Genomic DNA, 15935 nt, shown 5'->3' with positions numbered 1-15935 from the left:
TCTGACGATCTGCTTCTTCCTAACACTAATATGCTTACAATGTTTACTTCTACACTTAGCCTAAATCTCTAAATCTCTTTTTCTGGAGGGGCTGGGAAGGGTGAAATGATGTCGACTAAGGGAAGAAGGAAGGAAGGGATGGAAAATAAGAGGAAAAAAAGGAGTCTGGGAAAAGACAAGCTATTTAAAATTTGCAATTACTTTACTAGAGAGAAAACAAACCCAACTGATTCTATGACTATGAACATGACCTGATTACAGGTAGATGTATTCTCATAATGGTATTCCTTGCTACATTATCTAATTTAAATGCAAGTACAGGCAGTAGATATGAGAAAAATGCTCTTGGAAGATTACTAAGGATGAAACAGATGTGCAAAAAAAAAAAAAAAAACACGTCTCCACCCATGCTTTAAATCAGAACTGCTTCAAGTAGGTCAAGTGTTGCTCACTTTAATTTAATCAAAATTACCATTTATACTCCAGTCACTTTAAAGCTAACATTAATTAAACATTTAATTTGTTGCTAGGACTTTAAATAATCTTTTAAATTTACTATCTAAAAGCTATTCAGTCACACACCTTTTGTCATGAATTCAGTGACTATATAGATTGGTTCCTCAGAAACAACAGCATACAGTGGAACAAGCTTGTCATGTCGTAGTTTCTTCATGATCTGCGCCTCCTGCAGGAAAGCTTCTGGCATCATTGTACCAGGTTTTAGTGTCTTGATTGCTACTTTTGTGGTTCCATTCCATGTTCCTAAAGAACCAAATTATATTTTATTCTCTGCTACAACATCGAAGAGTTGTTCTTACTAAAACATTTGCTTTCTACTTCTGTTCTGTCAGCTAATAGAACAACTATAAATTAGTAACTATACTGAAGATTAGTTTTAATTTTACACGATCGATAATTAACTATTTTTTCTTTTAATTCTTAATCAAATTATCTTTTCAGACTTTAATATTGATTTACTTAAAATATTATTAAAACAATCATTTAACAAGTGAGAGGTGTTACATTATGCTCTTACCCATCCACACTTCACCAAAACATCCTTGGCCCAGCTTAACCTCTAGCCTCAAAGATTCTCTAGGAATTTCCCAGGCATCTTTCGCTAGTCCCTGGGTTTGTGGTTTCACAGTTGGACATACAGTTGTCAGCTTATGACACAGCCCATCAGCATGTTCTGGAAAATGGAAAAGTAAGTGTTGTAGTTAAATAGGGATAAAACTGTAATAAAAGGAACTTGGTAATGTTGATGAAAGAGCTATTTAATTTACCGTTTGTCAAAGTCAAAGCCTAATTTTTACAATAGCGAATTAAAAAAAGAAAAAAAAGCTACCTATGCAGTTTTTCTTCCTCACAGAGCAGTACTTGAACACTGGAATTTAGGCTTACCTCTGTAGTGCTTTACCAGCTTCTGTAGGGATTCAAATTGTGCTCTGGTTGTGATATAGTATCCACCATTATCAAGTTTTCTGATTTTGTAGTGTTTCACATTGTCACCTCTGACCTCATCCCAGTCACGTATGGAAAGGGAGTAAGCACCTAGAAAACAATTTTTTGGTGAAGAACCAAATCTAAAAGTATGTTTAATACATGTCCCCTAATTTTATCACACACATACACAAGTATAGGTATAATGTAATAGACATAAAAATGGCCATTTTATCCAGGAGTAGGGGGAGGTGGGAGAGGAAGGAAATACGAAGAAATTTAAGTACCTTTAGTGGTTTCACTCTCTCTTACTAAGAAAATTCCACGCTGGTTCCCAGGATTTAAAAGTAGTCTTTCTGCATCCTTTCTGCCCATCTTACCAAAATACCACCTAGAAAAAGTTAAAGGAAATATCTGTAAATAAAAAATTCCTAAGAGTGGATAATCAGATAAAGAAACAAAGATTTAGAAATCTGAAGTCTTGACTGGACTACTAATATCCAAAAGCAGTTACACATCAACAAAGTTATGACTCCCATATAACTAAAAGATTAAGATGACCTATTTTTATTCTAAAGTTCCAATTTCTACTGCTTTCAAAATCTATGTAAAGATGCCTCTATCTACAAATTACTACATTTTTCTGATAGGTTAACAATAGACATCAACAATATTCACCAGCTAAAGTAACACACTCCCTGCGGTTAAGAAGTTTGTAAGACAGGCTGAATCAGATGATAGTGAAATATTATGGGTAGCACACTCTAACTACATTTTCTTTTGTAGCTGTTCCCATTTTGTGTTAAAAAGCATTGCTTGATACCAAGTGGGTGTGCACAAATATCACTGGATCACAGAATCACTCGGGTAGGAAGGGCCTTTAGGAGGTCTCTAGTCCCACCTCCTGCTCCAAACAAGGTCAGCTCTGAGATCAGACCAGGTTGCTCAGGGCTACGTCCAGCTGGTTCCTGACAAACATGCAAGGATGGAAACTGCACAACCTCTCTGGGAAACCTGTGCCCCTGCCTGGCTGTCCTCGTGGTGATTTTTTTCCCCTCTCCTTACTTCCAGTTGGAATCTCCCTTTTTTCAGCTTATGTCCATTGTCTCTTGTCCTCCTGCTGTCCACAGCAGCAAAAACAGCATTGTTTTCTGCTGTTCATTTAGAAACTTCCCTTGATAAACACCATTCACTTCTCTTCTGTGCTCTGTGAGTAATGGTCCATCTTTGTAGGCTATTTTGTGCTGTTTCTCTTGCCTAAAATTCTTTCTTTCACAAAAGGAATTTCTTCTCTGCTCCCAAAACATTCTCACCCTCACAAGCATTACGCGCAAAGCTCTGTCCTGGGCCAGTGTTAACTTTATTGTTCAGGTGCCAGTGAATCTCCAGGCTTTGGAATAACACGTATTTCTAACCATATTTTATTGGGACTGCATGCCTCAGACATCATAAAGTGATACAAAGTATAAAATTTCAAACATTTTAATTGGGGACTGTCATAGCACTAAGCAAACCTGGCATTGTAGGTGTAGGGAAGAAAAGTAGTATCAGAAACCACTGCAAAACAGTGATTTTGTGGCAGTAAACATCTTGTGGTGAAAAAAAAAAGTAGGTAAGAAGGGTGTGTGATCAGAATGGCCTACACAATCATTTAGGAACAAAGTTATTTTTTACATTTTCCTGTGTTTGCAGTTTGACTATATAAATAGATGTGCAAAGTCAGAATGAGCTATGGGAATATGTATGTTTAGGACAAATTGAATGTAATCTATAATCTTATTGAACTAAACTTCAACCCCAGTAATTACTTCACATGAAAAAGCCTCTTCCCCAGACTACTATGGCAATTTAAAAATTACGTTGTAAAGTGTTATTTTATTTTACTACCTATAAAGTAATAGAATGGTTTATTTGTCCTTTTTATGAGCATTCAGCATTTATAATATGGCAGCATTCAAAAACCACAGGGATAATGTAGATCCTGTTACAAGTAGTTTGTGATATAAATGCCTTTAGGCTTAGAAAAGACCACTTAAGAAAGAAAATCCTAACAATTTTATGGCTGTATATTGCTTTGCATTCCAGCTGCAGTAACAAAACAAAAATCTAAAAATGCTATCAAAGCCAATGGCTAACAAGTGAACTTTAAAGCAAAAGAACTCTACTCTAAATGCTGTGGTAGCATTTAATAAAATTAGTACTAGTTCTTTAAAATATTCAATTAAAAAAAATTCCTCACTCATTACCTCTTAGGCCTACCTCTAGGTATCACATAAAACCTATGACAAATCCCCCTCCCTGCCTTTTACCAGTATTTAGGAGCAATACTTTCCTTCTAGAAATACTGCATTCTTAGCTAGCAAAGAATTATGGTTTCTACTGGTACCACTAGTACAGCTCTAATGACAATGTCTTTATCACATAGCTTAAAAATCCCTATTTTTTTGGCTTACAGATCACAGTGTTAAAAATAACTGAAACTCAATGACATTAAGCAACACTGTGACTTTGATGCAATCATTTTTCAAAAGCAAAAAGCCAGGTAAGCGCAGCAGCAACATGCTAAAATCCCAGCTTGAGATTCAGGAAACATCTTGGAAATTGGGCTGTTTTCCCAGAAGTGCAGTAGGAAACAGAAGAGCGCAGATCATGTATCAGGGAATCGCTTATCGGCAGTACCATGCCCTTATACTGAGCAGGAGTTTTACAGTTTCTAGTACAATAAATGCAATTAATCCCTTGAAACAAACACCTCCTGAAATTGCACCCCAACTTGTAATTCTCAGAATAATTCCATGCAAATTTTAAGTGCTCCAGGAACAGCTGAATGTAGAATGTGCTGGTAATGTAATTTTCTCAATTCAAAGCAGTCCTTAGCAGGCCTCACAATTTTGTACCAAAAAGCTGTTAGATTCATAGCTTAGCAGTAACTGCCCATGCAAATATTTTTTCAGAATGTGAGACTAGATGCTATCAAGGATACAGCTGACCTTGAATTAGGGTTTGCCAAGCAAAAATATATAAAAACCTGGAGCTGAGAATGCGTGAACTCTTGACTAAACACCACGTATTTTGCTTTAGCCCTACAGACAGCAAGTAGGCATAAAACATTTACGTGAGTATGCACCTCACGCCTATTGATAATTGTATCTTTAACACCACCTAAATACCATTTTTATCCTTGAGTTAGTAGTATTATCCTACTTCATTAAAAGTTACATGTAGTGACTTAAGGGAACACTATCACCATAGGCCTGTAAGTACAGAAAGGATAGTAAGAACAGATTGACAGGAAACTGAATGTCTTACTCTTCTGCTTGAATGGAGTCTGCAGGAGCTACATAATTGCTTGGGATGTAGCCTGTTTTTCCTGTAGCAATTGATCGTGCTTCCCACCAGTCTCCTTCCCTGCAATGCAACATCAATTATCTCTTCAACCTATAAACAATACATGATTCCCTAACAGCTGTAACATCCTCACATATGAAATGCAGGCTAAAATTTAGATAACATTTTCTCTTAATTCAAAAGGCATCCAAAATAACATCTGAATTTATTTCTGTTTTTATTGTAAGCTATGTGAGTGGTTCTTGGTGGAATTTTAAATTTAATTTTTTTTAACATAAAAAGCAGCATTTATCTAGATATGCAAAATATAAATCTGTAACAAAAAGTTTTATGGTAGAACTGTAAACAAACTTCACAGTACTCTAACCTTAACCTGCCTTAGATCATTCTGCCTGTACGTTGACAGTGAGCAACAAAGGAAACAGGAAGTCAGCTAAGAAAACTGGAGAACTGGATGAAAGAAAACTACTGCATGTATGAATTAGAACTGTTACACAGCCAAAAGCTGTACGTAAAAAAATTCCAAGTGAACAAATAATTTTCTCTTTAATGGGCTTTCAGAAATCAGATCGTAACACTGTAACATTACTGTAATTAAACTAGAGTATCAAACTGCTGAGATAACCTAGTGTGGATTTAGAAAGGAGGCTGGTAAGACCCACTTCTACTCTGAGTTGTCCTTTTCTGGAGCCAAGGTGCTGAGCTCCTGCATTCCCAGTGCAGTTCCTCCCCACAACAATCTACCCGTAAGAAAGAACCTGCAACAGGCAGAGATAGCATGCTTTTCCACCTCTGCTGCCCCAAAAGGGACAGTTAAGCCTCATGTAAGGAGCAAATAAAAGGATATAACCCTATTAACAGAGGAGAAGAGGACTCAGGGCTTCCCCAAGTTATTGTCTTATCAGTATAACTATTTTAACCCCTTATTTGTTGAGCTCTTATTCAAGTCAAAATAATCCATCTACCCTTCACAGAAAAAGATTTAAAGAAATGTTGGGCTAGTATTTATGCCCAACAATACCCCAGTGAACTCTGTGAATGAGAAAACTTACGTGTTGTTTATTATCTGGAATCGTTCACCTTTCTTAAATGAAAGGTCATCTGTAGTTCTAGCTTCATAATCATATAAGGCCACAAATACAGTAACACCACCTTAAGAAAAAGGAGGAAAAAAAAGCACATGATACAGCAGTAATACTACAATACTTGTTTTCATAGACTAGTCTTTACATCAACTCATCAATTTTAATTTGGAAGAAAATGAATGCTTTGGGTTCCATCTCCCTGTAGAAGCTGGATCAATAACCAGCTGATTTCTTAAGACAGAGGAAGGCCTTCCAACAGATACCTCTAAAAAAGCGCATTATATCCACACCAGAAGAGGCAGCTAGATACTTCATTGGAAGTATACAAATAATCAGAGAACTTGTACAACAAAATGTGGACAGCACATTAACAGTTAAGCTAATTTATTTTTAATAAATGCAACCCTAGGAGATCCTACAACACCATGGAAGTATCATATTAAACTATCAACTACAGATTTTGTAGAAATAATTTTCTTTTTAAACTTTTTACATATATATACACACACACACGTATATACATATACATACATACATATGTAAAAGTATAACTAACTGATGTCTTCCCAACTTTCTGGGGCTTCACATCAAAGTCTACTAAAGGAATGAAACTAGGAGTACCCCACATGGGATGAAGACATTTCACTGCTCTAGGACTTATGTTTTGTTAATTCCATGCAGCCTCCCAACTAGTGAAGCAGACCTTTGCTGAGTAGGATCCGTAACTGCATTAGTGTCGAGACCGATATCTAGAGGTATTTCATATAACGAACATTCACACTTAACCAGCTCTTTGGAATTTGCTTCTTCTGCCCCTCTTCTGGGGCGCAGCATGTTGCTGCATGTCCCATGAACAAGACACAAGTGTGAGAGAATGATGGTTAAGAAGGCTCCTGTATTTATCATAGGATAAGCATGCCTTTTAAAGCATCTAGCCTTAAAAGAACTAATCTATAAAACTGGACTAAAGGAGGAGTAGGAGGGAAAAGAGAACATACTACATGACATGTACAAGACAAAAGTAAATATATACCAGAACTCGAAAAATTTAATAAAAAACTGCTCATGGACAATTCAGAAAGCTTTTCAAGAGCTAGAAAAGGGACCTAATACTTTCCAGTTTTGCCCTGTTGAGGTAGTGTGATCTCAGGAAGACTCTAAATCAAATCAAAATTTTTAAGTGACCTGGAACTTTTCTGTCAGAAAGTATCCATAGTAAAATATAACATTAGAAGTAGAAAGTATCCACTGCATTATGTATTCTCCCTTTCTGATCATTTTCTGTCATGTTAATTTTAACATCTAAAAATAGAGGACAACCTACAGAAATATATTATTTCTTAAAATAATTTATCACTTAAAAATTTTGATTTGATTTAGAGTCTTCCTGAGATCACACTACCTCAGCAGGGCAAAACCAGAAATGAATTTACAGTTCCCCTAGCAAAATCAGAGCAAGAAAAATCCCCATAAGAGGTTAGAGTAGGTGGATTTTTTTAATGTGTGATTTACATATCAAGAACAAGTTAGAATATCTCCCAGAAGTTAACATCTAATCTAAGTTAAAAATTAACACAGTTCTACAGTTTTTCCTGTGTGTTACTGCATTATTATTTTGATGATGTAAGACACTGCATACAGAAAAAAACTGAGATAATACACCATATTCACACAAACAGAAACTGATGTTAAGGAAATAAACCATCTCCACAGAACTCTTCAGCACATGAACAAAATCAATACTCTGAATTCACAGTATTACTTGCACATAAAGCAAATAGGAGACTCCACTTGAGAATAAACTGTACTACATCTAGATACTAATTCTTCTCTAAACAGCATTACACTAGTCAAGAAAATGAAACAATGGATTTAAATATAACCCATACAGTAAGAGATATTATTTGTATACTTTGAATTATTTAAGAGACCCCAAAAGGCTAGTACATAATCCTTGTAAAGTTTTGATTTCAACACTTCAGCTAACAAAATCTCTTTTTATTCCCAGAAACGTAATTCATTTCTCAGTAAAGTAATAAAAAGACTTCAGGACAACAGCATCAACACAAAGTATTTCAAACAGACACATCTCAAATGTTTTTCAAAGGCTGTCACTGCTGTCATCTTTGTGGATCACTCCACGGTAATCTAGTTTTTAAAGCTGTTTATGGACCTACCATTTCACTTAAAGGGTATCCTTTGATTAGGGCATAATTTTCTCCTATTCTAGAAGCGGTTTTGGAGAGAGGAGCAAGCTTTCTTGCTCAGCAGGAAGATTACAGAACACTAGTGTTTACAGAGTTTCATTGAAGGGAAAAATGATGGTCACTTCTGTTTTCATTTTCAATAATGAATTCAAAGTGTTTAATGACTAAAAATGTATATCATAGGAGCAATGTGTCTTATATAGATTTTCCCTCTTTTTTTCTGCTCTAAGGGAATAAAAGACGGCCTAGCTCTCCTCAGCCTTACAGCTACAGGCTACAGTGACAACCATATCATCCTTTTATCAGGCATTGCTAATGGGCTGGTTTAAGTACTACTAACATTTATGTCCTTCTGTTTGACAAGCCCATTTATTCTCTCTTTTCCTAAGCAAAAGGCCACAGAACAGGATCCAGTATTTTATTCGTCACAGTTACAGAAAGCTTATCTCTGCACAAAGATAGCTGTGCTGTGCATGATGCCTCTGTAAACAAATCACCAATTGAGACTTACTCTAGTTCATAATAGGACAAGAACAGGCAAGTCTAAAAAACCCAGTTCACTGTCCTGAGCTGTATGATATCTACCTGCAGCTTTGAATATTGTTACAGCCAGAGCCTCATTTTATGCATTCAAAAAAACCAGACAACTTGGATTTAAAAACTGGAACTGAATTTACCAGGTAATTGCTAGTGATTTTTTTTTTTGGGGGGGGGAGAGGAAGAGAAAAGAAGGCAAAAAAGGTATGTGGGTTTCTGTGTGGGTGGGCTGGTTTTACAAAATGAAAAATGATTACATAGGCAGTATCATTTTAACATCATCACAAAATGATGGGGACATTCACCCCCATCAGCCTGCCTGAGGATACCTGAATCTACACTGGTGAAGTTCAAGACTATCCTTCCAAAAAAAATCTCTCCTGTTGATTCTGGTCCAAGATATATAACATGCTTAACTACTAGCTGGCACACGGACAGGCAAGAGAACATCCTTCCCGGTCTCTGCAGCAAAGGATTTATGGTATTTTTGAGGCAACATTCCTGATGTCTGGTGATGCTCAGGAGTGCTTGCACATGCTACAGGAGATTCTGAAGTAAACAAAGAATCAGATCTAGTACAAAGACATGCACAGAGGTCCTTGGTGGAGAGGAAGGCTTCTTTAATCATACCAAAGTTTACTTACTGGGCTAATGAACAAAAAGAAATGCTGCCATTATTTCATTCCTGCATAAGCTAATCCAAAACTGGGATTCAGTGCTGGCTCAGAAATTGAGACAAGATAGTTACTCATTTTAATTATTTGGTTTTTAATGTATTCTTATAACAGGGAAAGGAGGTGATCTTTATCTGACAATTTATATTTGGTTTCCTGAACTGCTTAATGTCAAGGCCACCAGGGTTTTCATGGGTCTCAAATTTCTTGTGTTTAAAAGCTTTTAAATGCCACAATAACTGAGCAAACATTTAAGCACTGTAATTGTGCTAACATTAGAATTTTGTGGGAAAACTAGAAATAGCCTAACAAAGAATTATTTATGGTAGTTTGTAAAGTGTCTGTGAAAAGTTTCTAGAATAAATTACTCCTTCCTCTCTCAAAAAAAAAAAAAAAAAAGTAGTGAAACTAAGTTAACACACAGAAAAGCTCACCTATTGAGATTAGCCATGAGCACAAAATCAAGTTTTTTAATTTAAGTTTTAAGATGTTGATATAAAGGGGGAGAGGGCTTACACCATCAAACACGTACATTGCTTTAAAATGCTGTACCTCCAGAGAATTTATATCTAAGTTGGGAAAGTCTCTGCATCTTGCAATGTTTTACATATTAACATTTTCAGCTTTAGTTTTCATATAACCATGAACATGATTTCTGCTTTTTCATTTCATACATTTCGTTCATAGAGTACTCAGCATACACTGCATGTCCTTATTACTTTTATAAATGAACAGATTTAATGCTGCACTAATGTATGTAACTAATAGATAATCAAGTAAGTCTGAAAATTAGTTTCAATTAAAGTATCAATTTCATGAAATTTGAGATCCTTTTCATTTTGCATTTCTCTTCTAAATTTTAAAGTCATTACTCCATGTGTGTTTCTAAAAGCTTAGAATTTCTAACATGGTTTTATCATCTATTCCCATTACTGCCTTTAACATACGTTACATTTCTCTTTGCTCTGATCTTAACAACCTCCCGCCAAACACATAAAAACCCAAACAAAAAAACAGATATAGAACACCTAATTCCTCCAACAGTGGAATTATTATCTGAGTAGTAAAGACACTGAAAATCGTAAATCCCTAAAGAGTGTGTTTTATTTCTGGGTAGCAACTGGTAATAGTACTTCTTGAAGATGAATGTCAATCTTACAGGTAAGTTTAGAAAAGAAAATTATATAACACGCACCCGTTAAAGTACTAGGATATGGACTTGGCACAGTTGAAAATGAAGATGATGCACCTCCAAAGGGAGTCATTCCTGAGGGTCCTCCAAAAGGAGTCATGGAATGACTATTAAAATTAACTGCTGATCCCTTTATTGCCGGTGATTGTGTTGCTTGGCTTGAGTCTGATCCATAATGGCTGACATGGGAACTAACTTGCTCTGGAGTATTATCAGTTCTGTATTTCATGGCTGGACCTTTGTCTTCTTTGCTTTTAATGCACCCCATGGCTGCTTCTGTTAAAGTAAGAGAGAAAAAAATGAGTTCATCTCTATGTTGCATCTTCTGATAGACAACACAGAAGATTCACAAAAAGTTCTTGTAAATACTGATTTATTACTGTAAAAAAAAAAAAAAAAAAAAAAAGCAATAAAAATGACAATACCCCCAGCAACTGCTACTACATGCAGATTACACATTCTGGTGAAAAACTGTTCTTGAAGAAAATCTAAAGCATTCACAGACTAGAGAGAACAATTATTTTCCCCTATAAGAACACACACTGGCAGCACATTTAGATTATTCTTCATCCCAATTCCTCAGTGGACTGCACATGGTAAAAAGAAAAGAGTCGCACAGACAACAGGCAAGGAAAGCACCAGGAACACTGAAGACTTGTATAGCAAGGGAGAATGGAAAGATCAGGAGTTTTCAGCAGAGGTGACAAATGTAGAGTAATATAAACAATTATACAAAAAATTCCCATTTTCCTTTTTAAGCATCTCTGCAACGAGGTTCTGATCTGTTGCTTGTATTACAGCTAAGGATAGCTTTAAAGAAATAGAAAGGTTTTTGTTTGTTTCCCCCCACCAAATAAAGCTCACAAATGAACCTGTAATATTCACTGCCATGAGGCAGCCTTAACTAAACTCACGGGTCTAAATAGAATAATCAGAAAAAAATTTGTAAGAGTAACTGCAATGGAACTACACCCTGACAGGTGACAATTTTCTAGCCTTAACTGCCCAAGATTGCCATGAACTTCTGCTACAGGCAGACTATTCCTGTGGGAATAGCTGTTGGCTGTGGGGATAGCTGTTACCTGGTGATAGTCATCAGAGAGGAGACATGCCACAAACAATTTACTGCTGCTTAAGAAGTCCCATCTGTCATCTGTCAGATGGTGACAATTGATAGTAGGCATCTTCTGACTTATCCCCTCTGGGACACAAGTCAGGGAGGAAACAGGAGTCCATACTAGATGCAATACTAATCTGACAAGAAAAATCCCAAGCTCCTGAAAAATAAATCTACTTTAACTTCAAAATTAGGAATTTCCATAGAAAGAAAAAATAATGTGGAGCAGCTGATTTCCTAAGTCATTTTTTTTAAACAGAAACAGCAGCAATTTGAATGCATTAAAAAAAAAAAAAAAAAAAAAAAAAAAAAAAAAAAAAAAAAAAACAATTTTTGGTAACTGCAATGACAATTTCACAAATTCTTTAACTAACATCGTAGATCAAACAATTAGGAAAAGTTTCCCATTATCTGTCCAATTATTTTTATTTTCCATTTCAATTCTCTCTTACCTTGTTGGCTACCAGACACAGGCATCCAGAATAAAATAAATCTTACTAAACAAATACTAATATACTCACACACGGACAAAACATAGTTCTTACTCTAAAACTGTCTTCTGATTTCCTCTATATAACTAACCATTACAATATTAAAGATACCATAATTTCCTCAAGAACTGAGAATGTGAGTTTCTGGAAAGCATGACCATAGATGACCTTATTAAATTTATTGACCATAAAGTTAAGAATATTCACCCTGCCACTGCAGTCCCTATTAGTGTAAAGGGCTATAGATGATTACTGGTGCAGAAACGAGCAGCCATGAAGACAAATAACCGCATTTTTACACATCTTGCCTATGAGTTTTACAGGGAAGAATTAGGAATAATCACAGGAGCACAGCTTACCTCATCTTCTACTTCTGATTTTGCCAATATTAATTGTGCATGAATGTTAATAGAGCAACTGAGCCTCAAATACATAAATGAAGAATTTAACATATCTAAATACCCTACAAAAGAAGTCTTACAATCTACAGTAGAAAAGCTAATTATTAATTCACGATACAGGTGAACCATGCAACAAAACACATAAAGTAACTTTAAAAGGCACAAACATTTGTATAATTAAGCATCGATCACAGACAATTTTCCCTCCCCCCCACCATTTCTGACATTTGGTTAACGTGTAACAGGCTGATAAGGCTCCGAGATTACAGAAGATGGAAGCAAATCTACCAGTCCCGGTGATACTGCAGGATTCTGCCCGCGGAACTGCTCCTGCAGCCAAATGGACAGTGTCCATGCTACCACCTGCTGCCATATAACTAGCGCAACGCAGAGGCGCTCACACACTTTAGTATGTTTAGTAGCAAATATTACCATTGGTTTACTTTAACCAAAGACAAGCAGTGACTCAAAATATGAATTCATTTTAGAGAAATACAATCAACAGTCTCTTTCCCTTGCTTCTCTGCTCCCACCCACTTCATTGCTAATGTAATCTTCTTCCAGGGGTTAGAGAGATTAACAACAGAGATTCAATCAGCACTTCCAAGACAAAGAAATAAACAGACCAAGATCTAAAAGCTCTACTTTGAGTGCATACTGACAAAAAAAAATTTGGGTAAGCAAAACACTGCTTTTAAAAGTCAAAAACAGAGATGGAAAATTCCTACAAAATACTGTGCATGCTTTCACAAGGAGGGAGCAGAGGAATGAGAGCAGAGATGACAGACACAAACAGTGAGTAGTACAAAAGGGAAAAATGATTGCACAGAAAGAAAGAAAAGAAAGATTTATTAGGGTTTAGACTTGCAATATATCACTGGATAAAGCAGCCTCCTGCCCACAGACACTAAGCAGCTAGTATACAGTGTCAGATTTAGCTGTTCTAATACTTTGTTATTAAAAATTTATGTTATTGAAATAGCTAACAACTAGTTTTATTCCCCCTTCTCTTACCAGCACCAAAATATTAAGGAATATATTTCTGTGGTAAAGCTCATAACACACTTTCTGAAGCATGGAACTCTTTTCAGAGGCAGAGATAGAGATGAGAACTTTTTGTTTGCTCTGCAAAAGTTCATCTATTCAAAGAACTGCTGGCCCAGAATAAGTTATTCACAAACCACTGTTCCACTCCCATTAGTTAAATCATTATTTTAGCTCAGTCTGCTGTCTGAAACAAACTAGCTGAATAACTTAGAGTATCTTGTTCCTTCTTTGAAATGAATACTCTTCTGTTTGTTCTGATTACTGTGCAAATGTGTCTGGTGGGCGGGTTAGAAGTCAGCTTGCTGGAGGTCTATCAGGAAACTGTTCTGAGAGGCATGGATGAAAAGCACAGATGTCTTGTTCTGCCTTCTAGATTAAAGCAACCCAATATTAGAACATTTTCAAGAACAAGGAGCAGCTAAAATGATTACTGGAAGGACAGCTGAAGGGTAGCAGGTAGATGCCCCCAAAAAATCAACAGAAGAAAGAGTACTCTAGGAGGCAGCCACCAGGTAAGAGTTTAGTGACCTAACTGAACTCTGGCCTTTGGATGGCTTTTCCAAAAAGCCCACATCCAATGTGATTCAGCACTCTACAGAGACCTCAGACAATGCAGAAGGCCCCCTAAACCCTCTGCCGAATTGAGGGCTCCAAGGAAGTCAGTGCTGGTATCTTTTCATTCCCGTTTCAGTTTTATAGCAGAGTATCATGAGGAAAAATGTTGCTCAACAATGATCTAAAAGTATGGCTGGTAAGCTCTTTGCTATTTTTTTCCTGCTTTTGTTTCTGAAAAGATGTTCTGCCAGTCTGAGAAATATGATTTTTTTTACTCAAGATCTATTATATTTTAAGATACTGAGCAACTCTTTACTAGGAGTGTTGGTGGCCTCCTCTATTCAGTGCCGAGGGACAATGTTGGAAGGGACCTCTCGTCCAGCAAATGCCAATGTACCATTAATGGTACAAGTTGTTATCTGCTGTTTTTCTGGAAAACAAGGATCTCCAAGTATATCAAGAAAGTTCTACTGAAATGAAGGAATATGCTAGAGGTTTCTCGAAAGAGGTGATTTTAATTCAGTCTTTTACAGCTAGCATTCTTAAAGAAAAAGCAGTCTGCTGATACCTCAAAAAAGATGAAAGTATTTATTTTTCCCATAAAGGGGATTCTACATAGCGGTATCAAGATTCTGAGGGCCAGAGGTTAACCTCTGAAATCCGTAAGAGCAGAAGCTGCAAGAGCCTCATGCTTGTTTCACTTCTGTTACGTATTTGGTAACAAAAATCGATCACTACAAAAATCAAGTAGAATGAGGAGTTTCTTCTTGGGGCCAGCTGGAGGTGTTCTCTTCATCTCTCACTTCTGCTGTGATTCATCATGTCCTCAGATGCCCTCTGGAGACCTCATCAAAATGTACGGCAGTGACAGCCTCACAGAACAAAAGACATCCTAAGGAATTTTCTATTTTCAACCTCTAGATTAACTACTAAACTATATAAAAACTAAATGCAATAGGCAGGAGAAGGGAAAAGTTAATAAAGAGGAGAAAACACGTTTCTCCTCTCAATTATTGAAAGTGTTTATACAGCCAAAAAGAGCACAATTCAATTTTCCTCTATGAAGAGTCAAACGAACAGTGAGCAGTCAAATTTTTCTTGAGAAGAAGAAACAAAGACTGCAAATATCCTACCACATGAAAAAACAAACTATGCTACATAAAAAAAAAAAAAAAACCCAAAACAGACAAAAAACAACAACAACAACAAAAAACAAAGAATGCTCTTGGAGGTTTACCAATTGCTAAAGAAAAGACAATAAAAAGAAATTTCCACTGCTAATCTACCTTTACTTCTCAGTGCGGGGGGGGGGGGGGGGGGGGCGGGGGGAAAGTGCAAGGAAAGAAGCATTTCAGTTTGCAAATGTGAAACTAAATGCTTTACAAAAAGGTCCACTGACATTTCAACCACAGTCATGTTTTACAGTTATTAAAATTTCATGCAGTAATGAAGACAGGATATTTTGCAGAAAGTTCACTAATGGATCCATTAGCTAACAGCTGACTATTTGCTTAAACAAGTGCAGAGCTGATTCTGTATGTCACTGGAGACATGCAATCTATACTTGCTTTTTGTACAGCTAGGCAAACAATGCAAAGCATCTGTCAAACAGGTGGTTTCGGACAGTAGTATTTAAAAGTCATTTATTAGAAGTCACATAGACTGCAAGAGGGGAAGAAACAAAGATAACCAGAATGAGACTAACATCTTTTTTGCCACTACTATGATATCCAACTAATTCTGTTCATCTTTTTTTAAAAAGTCAATACTTTGATAAGAAAATTGTTTTCTATATACAAAGTGATCCACCATGTGCGCGAAGGAAAATATACTGAAGA

General features: G+C 36.3%; 1 protein-coding gene across 7 annotated transcripts in view; it reads right to left on the bottom strand.

Annotated features, from left to right (window-relative positions):
• The window catches only part of YES1 (YES proto-oncogene 1, Src family tyrosine kinase), a 50604-nt gene that overhangs the window by 7039 nt on the left and 27630 nt on the right, over nt 1-15935 (bottom strand). For all 7 annotated transcript variants that reach the window (XM_062570201.1, XM_062570206.1, XM_062570203.1 and 4 more), the window contains 7 exons: nt 10490-10762; nt 5844-5943; nt 4753-4851; nt 1731-1834; nt 1405-1554; nt 1037-1192; nt 583-762 (listed from right to left, as the gene is read on the bottom strand). In XM_062570201.1, coding sequence (XP_062426185.1) covers nt 583-762; nt 1037-1192; nt 1405-1554; nt 1731-1834; nt 4753-4851; nt 5844-5943; nt 10490-10754 — 1054 coding nt within the window. In that variant the 5' untranslated portion in view covers nt 10755-10762. The remainder of the gene's footprint in view (nt 1-582; nt 763-1036; nt 1193-1404; nt 1555-1730; nt 1835-4752; nt 4852-5843; nt 5944-10489; nt 10763-15935) is intronic.

The sequence above is a fragment of the Rhea pennata genome, chromosome 2 (genome assembly GCF_028389875.1).
Source record: "Rhea pennata isolate bPtePen1 chromosome 2, bPtePen1.pri, whole genome shotgun sequence".
NCBI classification, from domain to species: domain Eukaryota; kingdom Metazoa; phylum Chordata; class Aves; order Rheiformes; family Rheidae; genus Rhea; species Rhea pennata.
The sequence above is the reverse complement of the archived record's forward strand: the minus strand, read 5'-3'. Positions and strand labels throughout refer to the sequence as shown.